This window comes from Catharus ustulatus, chromosome 6 (genome assembly GCF_009819885.2).
Source record: "Catharus ustulatus isolate bCatUst1 chromosome 6, bCatUst1.pri.v2, whole genome shotgun sequence".
In the NCBI taxonomy this organism is placed as follows: domain Eukaryota; kingdom Metazoa; phylum Chordata; class Aves; order Passeriformes; family Turdidae; genus Catharus; species Catharus ustulatus.
Window position 1 is genome coordinate 16,102,932 of NC_046226.1, and position 14,053 is coordinate 16,116,984.

The 14,053-nt window shown below is 39.0% G+C and overlaps 1 protein-coding gene across 6 annotated transcripts in view; it reads right to left on the reverse strand.

Moving 5' to 3' along the window:
* The window catches only part of UNC79 (unc-79 homolog, NALCN channel complex subunit), a 108,220-nt gene that overhangs the window by 37,950 nt on the left and 56,217 nt on the right, over positions 1–14,053 (reverse strand). For 4 of the 6 annotated variants that reach the window (XM_033061746.1, XM_033061742.1, XM_033061744.1 and 1 more), the window contains 6 exons: positions 12,039–13,262; positions 10,186–10,293; positions 5,845–5,961; positions 3,791–3,874; positions 2,049–2,151; positions 178–318 (listed from right to left, as the gene is read on the reverse strand). In XM_033061746.1, the coding sequence (XP_032917637.1) occupies positions 178–318; positions 2,049–2,151; positions 3,791–3,874; positions 5,845–5,961; positions 10,186–10,293; positions 12,039–13,262 (1,777 nt within the window). The remainder of the gene's footprint in view (positions 1–177; positions 319–2,048; positions 2,152–3,790; positions 3,875–5,844; positions 5,962–10,185; positions 10,294–12,038; positions 13,263–14,053) is intronic. The other 2 variants (XM_033061743.1, XM_033061747.1) reach the window with 2 other exon arrangements.

The window sequence follows — 14,053 nt, forward strand, 5'->3', positions numbered from 1 at the left end:
AAGACGTTACATAACAAATTTATAAAATGATGAGTAACAAAGACAGAAGACAGAACCAGATGTTATTCACTTCAGAGTTTTAAAATATACACCTTTGTATACTGAAGTTTATGTAAACCCAGTTCCAGGCACAAAATTCTTCCAATCTCATTGGAGAGAGGAAAGTCCTGAATTTACCTTCCTACAGACTGCATGATGTCCAACAGCAGAGGAGCAGCCAAGTCTGGACTGAGATGAATGAAGGTTGAGAGCACAACTATGGCCAGGCCGAGTGTTTCTTCATCATATTCTTCAAGAACAGCCCCACAGTCATGGCACCTGCAAGGAAGTTTTTAATCCCAATGTTAACAAATTTCAAACAAAGCATTACTATACATAGATCTGTGTACAATTATGTCTTTTTAAAGTATTATTACTTAGTGCATTATTCCACATTTCTTTACAAAGTTAATGTAATTGTGATCTTTCTATAATTAGTAACAGTCCATAGTTTTCAAACATGAATAAAACTTCTCACTAGCTACACCGCCTGTTTCTTTAGTGACAAATGAAGGAGGGCAGGCCTTGCTTTGAGTCCTTCATTGGTAATTGCACTCCAGCTCCCTCCCTGGATTGGACTGCATCAGTTTGCCCTATCCAAGAGAAATCTGCAGCAGTGAAGACTGGCCCTCAGCAGTGTGAGCACAGCCAATTTGTGAAGCTTGGGCTATGTCCCAGGCACCATAGACACAAACAATGACACTCACAGATGATCTTAAAGAGATGGAACAATTTCACATTGCCCTTCCTGTCAGTCATGAACTATGAATAACAAATTATACAATTAGAAAACAATGATCTGATTGGTTCCCACAACAGTTACAGCTATTAGGAAATAAATGAAAAGACCTCTCAGGGGCACAGAACCCAAGATTTCAGAAAAGTCTCCTTTCCCAGGGCAGATTTGCTGCTGAGTCACTTATCCTTCCTGAAATGCTCAAAGACAACTGATGAAGGTCTGAAAGGCTCCAAAATGTCTAATTATAAAGGGGATGGGAGACATGAGACAGGCTTTCACATCCTATGAAAAAGTCAAACCAATGTGGGAAATTGGCTTATCTCAGCCCAGTAAGAAGGCTGGCTTAATTAGATCAATCAGTTGCTAATGACTCCAACAGATTGTGAGATTTTAACTTAATGGAATTGAACAGACAATTTTCTTGCCTTTTTTACTGAACATAAAGAAAATATGCCAACAAAGTCATGGAAGTCAAGCTCAGCTGGTCTGTATGTTAATAGGTAGCTCTTGAGCTTTGGTGAAATGGCCAAGGGAAGTGCCACAGACCAGACTAACTTTGGGATGCTTCACTTTGTCAAGACAATAAGGTCCACTAGCTGTCACAGCCTGCACAATGGCCCTGTCTTTCTCCAGTGATCATCTTTCCATGTCTGTCTGTCTGCTGGACTGAGCACACACAGGAACTTGTGGTTTCTTCCCAGGTTTTGAACAAATCAATGCACGACTCCCTGCTGACTGCTTTACTTCTCTAATAAATGAGTACACTTCTGTTTAACATTCTCTTTACAGGCATTTTAACCAAAAAATAGAGGTTTGCAAAAGTTCTGAGGATCAGTGAGTACCAGCATTAAAAATGCTATGTAGATTACACATGATGACAATCAACAGCTACTGATTTCAACAAAAACCCAAATTAATTCCTAAATGGAACTTCTCCTTTTTGCTTTCCCTAAGACAAAAGAGGTTTCTGATGGATCACAAAGAACCCTTGATTTAAAGAGGGAAAATGCTTCCCCTGTCCTCTCTGCACACACAATAGCCTGAGTCACCATTTCACCTTTTCACAATCATCCAGGTCCTACTGAATTGAAAACACATATTGCTAGCAGGGTTTAGAAAATGTTTACCTTGGGGTAAAAAAAAAAAGAAAAAATAGCATAGAAATAAATGATAGAATGGACTCTGTATTTGCATTAAGTATATCTATACTTTACTTGACATACTTGAAGTTCATCTAGTTCTTTGAAAGGAGAAAAAAAGCCCCACTTACTTGTCAGTCATCAGAATGGGCTGGTCATCTGCAAATTCTTCTGGTGCAGGTACGAACATACTGACTATACTGGGTGCTGACAGCAAACTAGATTTTGTAGCACCTTAAGGCAATTAGGAAAAGAATTTTAAAAAGTTAAGAATCATCAAACAGAAATCCAAAACATTTGATGAGTGGACTTCTAAAGAATAGCCATAATGGCTTTAGTGTGCCTAGAAATAAGAACTAGATTGTGTCTATAAAAAGACATATAAGCACATTCCTTGCTTCTGCCAGATTATTCCAATTACCTAGAACTATCAATTAAAAATAGATAAATACTTGGGGAAAAAAGACAACATAAACCAAAAATTCCAAGAAATTGGATGCAATTGTATCTACTATGTAGAGAAGATAATTTTACAGTTACTATAAGACTGTAGTAAATCAGCAGATTTGCAGTATTCCCCCATATATTTTGGGAATTAACTTCCCATAGTTCCTGGTTGCATGAAGAAGGAATTAAGTTCACATGTCTCAATACCAGGCCATCAGTCTATTCATACTATTCCTAATAGAGCCACAGGAGATAAACCAGGAAAGGACAGAGGGAAGCAATAATTCAGAAGGAATTGAGAACACTGGAGAGCTGATCATTAGAAATGCTTTCCATTGAAAATCTTCGCAAGTATCTTCATTCTTCAAAGCTGAGTTGTTCAGCTGAGAGCACAGCCACTGTGATCATGCCAACATATGGGGCTCCCTTTGCCCTTGGAACTTCTTGTGCACTTAATTTCTGATAGATGCTTATTTTACTAGGAAAAGGTATGTATTATGGAAGATCCAAACTCTTGATTTCTCCAAGTTCTGCTTTTCTGTACTACAGCTTAGGTAATTCATTGCCAATTTTCTTTCTGGTTGCCTCAATCTGAAGATTTAGATTTAACATTAACATTAGCCTGTTCTGATAATATTTAACTATGGAAACAGGAGGAAGCTTCTCTGTGTAAGGTTTAGATGGAATTTATTATCACATAATCCTGGTTACTGCAGGAAAAGCAAATTTAACATCAGCTCTCAGGCAAAATAAATTAGAAGTTCCCACAATTTCTGAACTCAAAATAAGCTGAGTGAAATGAGAATAAGGCAGGTTTTAAACAACCATTTTACGAAGCGTGGAAGGAAACATTTATTTTACATCCATAGTTCAGAACTTTATAATTGCTCCCTAAGGTTCTATTGGATATGAGCAGACACTTCAGGAAGGCTAGAACACTTCAGTAATGTAGAACAACATCCAGAATGCAGGGGATAGGTACAAATTTTGTAGCCAGGTTTTTCTTCCCCTCAGATGCACAAAGGTTTGTCTGCCATGACTTTGGAAGTTTCACTGTCTTATTCTCTAGATGTAAGTCCCATTGCAGCACACAAATTATAAAAGCAGTCATAATGCATGCTACAATGTTGGAATAAGACTTAACTACTCAAAAATGTGCAGTGAACTGCAGGAAAAAAACCATGATTTAGTCAAAGAAGGTAGGTCACTGCCCCATAGTGGGGCTGTAGGAGAGTCTGGATGTGTCTCAGCTGTGAGGGAGGAGAGTTTATACAGAAATGAAATTCAGCCACTCTGCACTTTCTGCAGGACAGTTGAGGGCTTTAACATCTGAATAGAACACAAAATTCAGCACCACTTCTTATTAACCATGAAATCTTCCTGGCAGTCTTGTCACTGGACCAGGTCAAACAGACACTGAACTAACCTCTGATTCTCAGTGGTGGTCCCTCCAAGTCTGGGTTTAGGCAAACAGGAACATTGCACAGCCTCTTTCCATGCTGTATCTGCTCTGTGAATAAAGAAAAAACTTCAGTCTCCACAAATCGAGAACCCATCACCAGTCAACAGCAACACAAGTCTTCAAGAGTTGAAACAAGAGAAAGACAAATACAACTGCTATAGGAAAAAAAAAAAAAACAAAAAGAAAAAACCCAAAGAAAAAAGTTAAGTTTTAAGCATAGAAAGGAAGAGGGAAGAAAGATAAAAGAAGTCCATATAGGAAAAAGGACACATATAACCTAATAATAAAGAAGGCATTTTAGACAATAGTCATTAATCAGGAAAAGAAGTGCTAGCCACTAAGATTCTACAAGATAAGGAATATATGAGCCACAAGAAGAGAAAGAAACAAGTGTTTAGAAATACCAAGACACTAGCAGATATAGTTTGTACTGACAGAAGCCAGGCACAAAACTATTTTTTTTACAGACAGCAAGCTTGGGAAAAGAGTGGTGTGAAATAATAATGGAAGAGACACATGACACCTACCCAGGTAATAAGAAAATAAATTAATAAAGCATGCATGGACCAAACACATCAAATATTTATGTGGGATGAGACTACTTCCTAGCTGGCATACATGAGTATAATGAGTCTTAAAATAGTGGTGTGACATTGAAATGACAAACAGTCACACTGAGCATCATTCCTGAAAAAAAAAAAACAACAAACCACTGTCCAAATAAAAATTTTACTTTGAAGCTAGAGGTTAAACAAGAGACTAAGAGATGCAAAGCTTTCCAGAAAAAAACATTTCATTTTTCCTCTCCATACTTGAAGGCCTTTAGCTGAATTGAATGTTGGAGGGAAAAGTCAGAGATGTTGTGAAGAAAGCTACTAGATTTGGGACAGGATTAACTAGACAGAGATTCTAAACAGTTTTGAGTATTGACCTGTTCATTTTGACTGCAGGCTAAGTGCAGAACAAAGGCAGTAACTTCTAAATCTCTAAAACCCTGCCTCAGAGACCAGGTGATCCAGGTAAGTCTCTTCAATAAATAAACTTACCTGCTGATAGGACAAAACCCTCATTGTTACCACTGGCAAATTTTGACCTTTATGATTTGAGGGTCTCATGCTGACTGGAATAGAAAGGATAATCCTGAACTATGCATTATATCTTTAGCCACTCTTTGGCTACACAGCTTAATTTGATGGAACTTGATGCTGAAGACTAAATTAACAAAAAATTTCAACTCAGCTCTCCAGGGCTGATGGCAAGACATTCATTCAGCATGCTAAGTTCCATATAATATTTTAAGCATTCCTTTCTCTAGATGCATCTGGATCTCTGATAAATTCCTGAGAAGCACAATTTTGTAATGTCACTAATATAAAAATGGGCACTAAAATATCTAGCATTTTTGATAAACCAGAATGAATTTATTGTTTAGTGACATCTGCTATGAATTTGGGACAACTGAAAGTGTTTTACAGAAAAAAAACCCGAACAAATAAAATGAGTAGTGAGTAAATTACATGCTTAATTCAGTTTTCTTTGCTTTGCATTCATCTTAAAAGGAGAAGAAGCAGTGAGTGAACAGAAACTTCAGGTGTTCAGCATGAGTTGGTAAAAACTTCTTTAAAGAGAAACAAAACTGGCTGGTATAAGGCACAACTCTGTAGTGTACCAACACCATTGTAAACACACACACAAATATATGATTCCATGCACCAGGGATGAAATCCTATACCTAACGAATTCTACAGTGACACTTCCATTTCTTTCAATGAAATAATCTGAGTAATATGCACAATAAAAGGGACAACACTGTATCAGAGGGTCTACCTCCCAAATATGTAGCTATTCCAACTCTTACTAGGTGATAATCTTGTTCTCTCTATAACTTGATACTGATCATTTATCTGCAATGGTAGAATAGAAATACTCCTCTTTTTTTCCCTTTTTTTTTTTTAAGTGGATTGTTACACAGTAATTGGTTTAGGAAATAGAAATAAAGAACAATAAATGCAGCTCACCAGTATCCCAAGTGCTGATATTGTGGGGAGCACTAGACTGGTGTTCCAGCTGCCTCTTCATTAGCTGGTTCATTGTCAGAGCTCCCAAAGAGCCTCTTTTCATTTGTCTGAACTGAGCTGCAAGTCAGAAATGCAAAAGGATTTCAGGAGCTCAGACAACACTTAGAACTACTCTCATTTCCTGACCTTACAAGCCAGCATGATATAAATACTGAAATGGCAATGATGGCTTGCTCTAAGGATCTTGCTCCATCCAATATGCACCTTTCATACAACTGCACAGGGTACAATTCTGCCCCAGTGCCATCAGTCAGAAGAGACTTGGATTCACTGTGTCAACTGTCAGTGCCTTTTTGCCTCCAAATATTATGAAAGCTCACCAAAATATTTGGTATCTGAGAAGTGTTGAGATACTACCCCAAAACTCTCATGCTGAGAGGCAATTAATGCATACTCCAATCTCACTCACATACAAGGTACCAAGGAAGGAATCTCAGTCTGTTCCCAGCAAAGGACAGAGGACTGTGTGTCCATGCTGACCCCAGGAAAACAAATTCACTGACACTATGGACCACCAGCATCCTCCATGGGTGGCACAATCTGAACTTGCCTCCTGCACACCCACCCCTCAGGCAGAGCAGCTGCACATTCTGCTGGAGGGGAAGCCAGCAGCCTTTGGAGAGGAGACCCTTCTGTACCTTCACTGCCATTTTTCTTACAGAGCTATCAAGCAACAAACATTCGATTTTCATTCATCCAACAATTTACTTCATTAAAAAGATTGATTTATGAAAGATGTGTCACTGGATAATGCTCAAAGTAAAGCCATAAGGGAGACTTAAGAGTTTTGGTTCATATTTATCTGGTGCTTAGGAACATGATGTAGTGATAGACTAGCAGTGTTAGGTTGGACTTAAGGAGCTAAAGCTCATTCCCAACTTAAATGATTCTACACATTTTCTCTAATTAAATTGAGGAAGAAAGATTGTACACAATTCCTGACTTTCTAACTTTTTTCTCCATCCATAAAAAAATTCAAATTGAACAAGGATAATACATTCACTCAGACAACTGAGCCTGAGCAGTATCCTTCCACCACTGAAACTAAAACCATTGTTCACTGAAGGAGGACAGTTTTAGGGCACTGCTTGAACAAGGCCAGTGAAACTGCTGACATAAGTACCCAGAAAAGCTTTCTAAATGCTGCCTTAAGTATAGCTTTAAGTTTTTTCTTCAATAGGCCCTCAGAGCAAGGGCAACAAAGTAAAATCTTCTCTGAATGATCATTTTCATCTTCAGTACTTCCAGTTAAAAAGACCACTAACTATCAGGTAGTTCCATTCTAAAATTCCAAACCATCTAGGCTGTAAAATTAAACACAGCATTTCACATTATTTCATTATATTATATTATTATTATTATATTTCATTATGAACTGTGATCAAGAAGTACAGATAAGGGATACACTGTGACTTTCAGAAAGCTCTGAAGGGTCGAGTGCCTTCTCCTAAACTTGCTCTACTCATTTTCCATCAGAGTTTAAAATTAAGAGTAAGCAGAGTACTCCTTCAAAAACAAAACAAATACAAGCCTTCAGTAATAATAACCAAAATGAATACTTCACTAAAAATCTGCACTGAAAATATTTTATTAGATGAAGTATTTAATTTTTTTCCTCATCACATCCTTTCCAGTTATATCCTTTAGAAGTGCATTTAAACTCCATTTTTTGGCAAAAGTACAGCATTTCTGCAAAGCAGTCCTGGTATAACTGAACCTGCAGAATTGAACCAGACTGAAACCATTCTATGTTTCACTTTGAAAAGTTATACTGCAGCTGCCTTTCACAGCAAATTAAGAGAAAAATAGAATTTCCATCATTTCCAGGGCAATGATTTTAAATAGATGCTTTATCACTTTATCAAGCATGGAATTTCCTGATAAAAGAACAGCAATTAATGTTAGAACTGACAAGACTGCTTGGAATGCAGATGACTGTCAAAACAGAGAAAATTATCTCTTTGAATTTTTCTTAGAAGCTTTTTGTGATTGTAATTTTAAAAATTTCGTTAATATATCACATAATCCAGCTATTGTTGAGCAGGTTTGCATTTCCAGGATTATTTACCTGATTTCTCAATGAAAGCAACAATTTTAAATAATGGTAAATTAAGGGGAAAAAACACAAAAAACAACAAAACCCAAACCACCAGAGATGATTGCTGTGGAGCAGTATGTGACTTCATGGCTATGACTGGCTAGTGGCAGAGGGAGGTGTGCTGGTTTCAGCTGGGGTAGGGTTAATTTCCAACACCATGGCTGGTACAGGGCTGTGTTTTGGATTTGTGCTGAAGACAGGGTTGATAATACAGAGATGTTTTCGTTATTGCTGAGCAGGGCTTGCACAGAGCCAAAGCCTTTTTCTGCTTTCTGTGCTGCCACACTGGTGAGGAGACTGGGGGTGCATAGAAGGCTGGGAGGAGACACAGCCAGGACAGGTGACCCAAACTGACCAAAGGAATATCCCAGACCATATGGCATCATGTTCAGTATATAAAGGGGGTGAAAGAAGAAGGAAGGAAGGAGGAACATATTTGGAATGACAGATTTCATCTTCCCAAGTCACCATTACCAGTGAGGGGCTCTGCTCTCCTGGAGATGGCTGAACACCTGCCTGCCCATGGGAGGCAGTGAACTGATTCCTTGTTTTGCCCTGTTTGCATGCATGGGTTTTGCTTTCCCTATTGAACTGTCTTTATCTCAACCCATGAGTTTCCCTGGTTTTACCCTTCCCTATCCTGCTGGTGGGAGCATGAGCAAGCAGCTGCCTGGGGCTTGGATGCTGGCTGGGACTAGACCATGACAGGGGAGAAGTTTTCCTCCAACAGGTTTTCTGCAAGAAACCTAACAAACACATTAAAAGATCAGTAACCTTCATACAGTGCCTGGCAACACTTTTCATTTGTTATCTACTGATCCAGTCAATCCTGCTGTTCCTGTGGAATTCTCTACTCAAAAAGACAAGTCCAAAAGCAGCATCTTCCCATTGCAAAGATGTATGCTTTGTGTGGTCAGGCACTGGCTGTACAAGTAATATTACCTATTTCTGTTACAGAAATGCCTTGTGCTCACAGTCCTGACCAGGGCCTACTCTGCAAAGCACTGTAAAGATACATAGTAGAAGATTAAAACCATTTCAATCTAAATGTACAAAGGACGCAATGGAAGAATTCATATCCCTTTTTGCAGTTGGAAACTGAGGCAAGTTTCCAGAAAGGGGAAAAAAATATTTACATAGGATGCAGGCTCAACATAATACAGATACTATTCCCATTTCCTTATGTTGGAATTTACAGGAACCATTAGCACTGGGCTAAAAGCAAGAGAATAGGTCTTAACTGGCACCTCTTCAGCTGCTTTCATGACATCTGTAAGTGACCAACAAATGTGAGATGCACATGACCTGAGATGCCTGTGGGAAAACTGAGGAGGTACTCAACTAGCATGTCTAAAATAACATTCTTCCTTTAATATGCCAGACACCCCTTCCAATCAAATCAGCGGATGATGAATTTCAGAAACTAAAATTTAGCATTGCTATAGCAATCTGAAATTGAAGTTCAGCAAGACAGTTGAGCTGACCTAGCAGTTCATTGGTATCAAAGGAAGTACCTTCCCCTCCCTTTTTTACTAGCCACAGTTCTGCTCCACTGGCCTTGTGTTACCTAGATGGACACACCATTCTGAGTTTTGCTAAGTGTTCTAAGGTACCTCCACCTTAACATCTCATCTCCATGTGCTCTGTTAAGCCATGTGTCTGGTCTACTTTTAACAACATAGTTCACTTTCAATTGCAATGGTTATGGGAGCCCCAGATAAAGAGTTAACACGTTTCAGTGAGCAGCTCAGGAAGTGGCATTCAAGGCATTTAACAAAAATTTCAAGAGATTTTTTTTTCCTAAGGTACAGCAAAAAATGTACCAAAGGCCATAGCCCTGTGGACTCTTATCTTCTGCTTCTGTGCACTGACAGTTGACAATGCTTTCTCACAGGGGAAAATAAACATTCAGCTTTAGTGAATTACTGCTTTTAGCTGCTACCTCCTTTAATTCAAGAAAACCATATTTGTCAAACTTGCAATGTCCCAGGAGAAAATCTTTAGCTACTAACTGTTAAAATGCTGCTGACCATCAGAGATTTAAGAGTTCTAATAATCTCCAAAACAGCTGTACTTCAAAAAACCAAGGGAACTCAGAGGAAGGAATTTACTATAAATGATGTGCATCTGATGCACAAATACAGTAACTTTGATTTTAGTCCTCAAATCAGAGATAAACTTACTTGATATGGAAGAGTGACTACTTGTCTCTGGAACACCTGCTTCAAGGGTTGGTGCAGATGATGACTCTCTTGGCATTTCCAGTGTTGAAAGTCCTTTGGCAGCAGGATCTGCATGTGAAAATTGTGCTTAAACACTCAGCATTTAAAATCACTAAAGTTTTTTATCTTCCTTCTCCCTAGATGCCCTTTTTGCACCATTTCTGTCATCCATTCACCATCTGGCATTCCCAGTAGTTTTAAAAGGATTCAGTGTGTTTGTCAGAAGAATTTTTAAAGGGCACAGGGATCAATTTCTTAAAATCACATTTTAAAGGAGAATTCTGCCTATGGTCTTCAGAGTTCTCAACTAATAAATGCACACAGACTTTTATATTGATCCCACTCAAGTGATTATTGGAACCACCAACATGGAAATGAGAGACCACTGATGTAAAACTAGTTTAAATGACAGCTTAGCATCTTTTAAAAGCCCTAACTCCAACAAGTCAGTGGCTTTCATTTCAGAGGCTGCTGATCTAGCATTTGATCCTGAAGATTCCCAGTTTAAAATTCTGCATTGAAAAAGTTCCACATGGTGTTTCAGAACTGGGACAGCCCTTCCAAGCAGTTTCAAGGGTAACAGTGTTCATCACTGCATGAAAACTGGTCCTTGTTAATGGTCAAAAAAGCACTGAGTCTAATTGAACAATTCTTTCAAGACCCCGCTGCTCTGTATGAAAGGCTCAAAAGCACTCAGCTCTCTTTAATTTTTATAAAGCTCCAGTAGTTCTTCAGCATATTAGAACCATAAATGGGATGACAGGCCTGAAACATAAAGGGAACAGTTTAACTATGATTGCACGGAGCAATTTCACCTTGTAAAAGGGGAACATCCTAAGAAGAATTTATAGTGTGGTTCCCTCTGAAGTAATTAAGAAAAAAGTAAAGTCACAAATGTATAAATATTCCCCTTCACTTTAAAGGCAACAAAGAACTGAGGCCTGATGGATTCTGTCCTTTTTCATTAATATGTTAAAAAAGTTGGTAAAATTCTAATAAGTGAAAAATCCGAGGAAGGGAAAAAAACAGCCAAGAAATTAAAAAGGCCGTAGCATACAGTTTTTCAAATGGTTTGACAGAACCAATTGGAATCTGAGGAAAAGCTAAAACTCACTTTCTCTCCACCTGAAAAAACTTAGTAACAAAACTTCGCATCGAAAGCAACTGAAAAAAAAAAAAACCTAGGGTACACAGAGGATTGCCCATCTTTGAATTTTAAATCTTTTAAAAACATAAGCCATGAAAACTTTATGGATACCCAGTACAAAGAAGGCTACAAACAGGTTTTAGTGTATAAAAACAAAAAATATATGTCAATCTCTAAATACAAACTGTGGTTAACTCTAAGTGCTCTCACTTCTGAAGTCTAAAGCCTGCTCAGCCTTACACTTTGTGATCCATTGTGCTTTCCATGCCTTATGCTGGCAACAGAAATAAGGGCCAAAAATCACTGCACCAAAAGAGAATCAGTGTAGCATGGACTAGATTAGCAGGACAAAAGGCACAGAAGTATGACCATTTGTCTGACTCCCAGCACAAAGAGGGCAAGGGGTTTCACTCCCAAACTTGAATATCAGAATGAGTATTTTTGTCACAGAACTCCACTTCCTTTTCAAATGGGCCCTTTACACATCCATCATACCTGAATGGTTAGCACATTCCTTGTGAGAAACAAACAGCTGAAAGCACTCAGCTAGCACATCAGACGCTATAAACACTCACATCTCACTATAAATACACACATCTCCTTACACAGGTCTGTCTCTAAAACCTTCAGGCAAAAATAACATTTTTGATCGGGTGAGTGAGCTCACCTGCCTCCTTCTGCTCTCCCAGCTTGTCAAGGATGTTAAAAGAAATGTCCAGGTATTCTCTCTGAATAGCACTCACAGCAATCTTCCTCTGCTTCCTCTGGCGAGGAACAATCTGAATCTTAAATTCTGACTCCTCGGTCTCCCCTTCTTGTTTCTGCTCTGTGTTTTGTTCAGTGTCAGATTCTGTATTGGTATCAAGTTTATCACTTTCTGTTTGCTTTTCAGAATCTTCGGGGACTTTAATAAGGACTGTCTTTACATTTGGGCTTGGAATTGTTCCACTAGGTTTAATTTCCTCCACACCGAGCTCAGAGTTATCATCAAGGGACATTTCTGGAAGGGCAGATGATTTCTGCAGCAGGTCCCTTTTCTGTTTCAATGTTAGTGAGTTTCCAGAGGACATGTCCTGAAATTCTTCTGGCTTAAATAACTCTGAAGAGTTCTTCTGATCTTTGGGAGAAGTGGAAATGACCTCTTCTATTCCTGCTGAAGCGTTGTTGCTTGTATCCTTATAACTGAAGTCCTTGGAGCAATCCTCAATGCTGAACTGTACCAGTGGAGTTGTGCTGAGGCTGAGAGCAGACACATTGATAGGAGTTGAAGGAGATGAAACAGCAGTTTTGCCAGAGACCTCATCATTCAGTGGGTTTGTTGCTTCTTCTTCTTCATCACTCTCTACTATTCTAAGAGGAGGAAGTGGTTCAAAGACTAAAGAGTCACTGTCTGAAGTGGAGTGAGCCGAGTGTTTTTCGGGACCCGATGTTGAATCAGAGGACAAATCTATCAGATCTAAATCTTCCTTGGGCCCAGCACTTTTAACTGGAGAGTCCACTTTCACTTCATAGGTTTCCATGCAATTCAGCCTAACCTCTGGTATGACAGGCCTTTTTGTCTCCTGGAAACTCTCTGTATGAGGAAGCCCTTCCTGCGTGTCTACGTTTTCAGCTTTAGTGGAGGAGTTCTGCCGAGAGCGCCCGTAGTCGCTGTGCCTGTGTGTGCCGTAGGCAGCAGGGACAGGAGGCTTCTCTAAGTCACAGCGGTCTATGCAGGACTTCCTGCGGTGTTCGTCTAACGAGAACAGCAGGGAGTCTGCATTCCCTATATCAAGAGATTTTTGTTTTAGAGAGCGCAGTTTTTTTTTCTGAATGCTTTCTTCTCTCACACAGCGTAGAATGCTGTCTTGTAAGGCCCCCGTCTCTCTATATTCAGCCAGCTCTATTTCACCTGATCAAAACAGAAAAAGCTAATACTACCTCAGTTGGAGACTTTTGGCAGACACCTTCATCTTTATATCACAATACAACATGACTGACATTTTAAAAACAAATACAAACCCAGCATTAGTCAAAATTGCCTATATTTTGTTTAACCTCAGAACCAAATTACATGGATTTTTACAACAAACAAAAATCTGCTATTTGGACAGTAAAGTTTACCTAAATGCTGCCCATCCTGGACAGACTGTTTGACCTTGTGCATTGAAAGGGGGTGGCACAGGCATGTAATTTCCACAGATACATGGGGTGGCTGAATGCAGTGCACCTATTATTTACTGCAGCAGAACAGGCTTAAAATGACTGATTCTGATTCCAGAAGCAAGGGTAGTATTGGCAGTGAGGACATCACAGCACAAGCCTGAGATCAGAGAATTTTTCCCTGGTGATCCTGGAACCCAGCAGGGTCCAGCAGCTATCACAGCACTCAGTCCTCCCTCCTCATCCTGGGGAGGAGAGCAGTGAGCACAGCTGCACCTGCTGCCACTGCACTGGTACTTTGCTATGTGAACACACTCATTGAGAACATCTTCAAAGATTATCACCACTATTATTATTATTAATTACATATTTTCACATTAAACAGGATATTCCTAATCATTAATAGCCCCATATTTCAAAATACTCCACATTTGAATCACCATGTAGAAAAAAACAGTGATGGAAGTTTTAGTGTTCTCTCTATTCAGAATCACTTTCCTCCCTTTGCAAACATCTAAAAACAAAAAAACAAACAAAAAA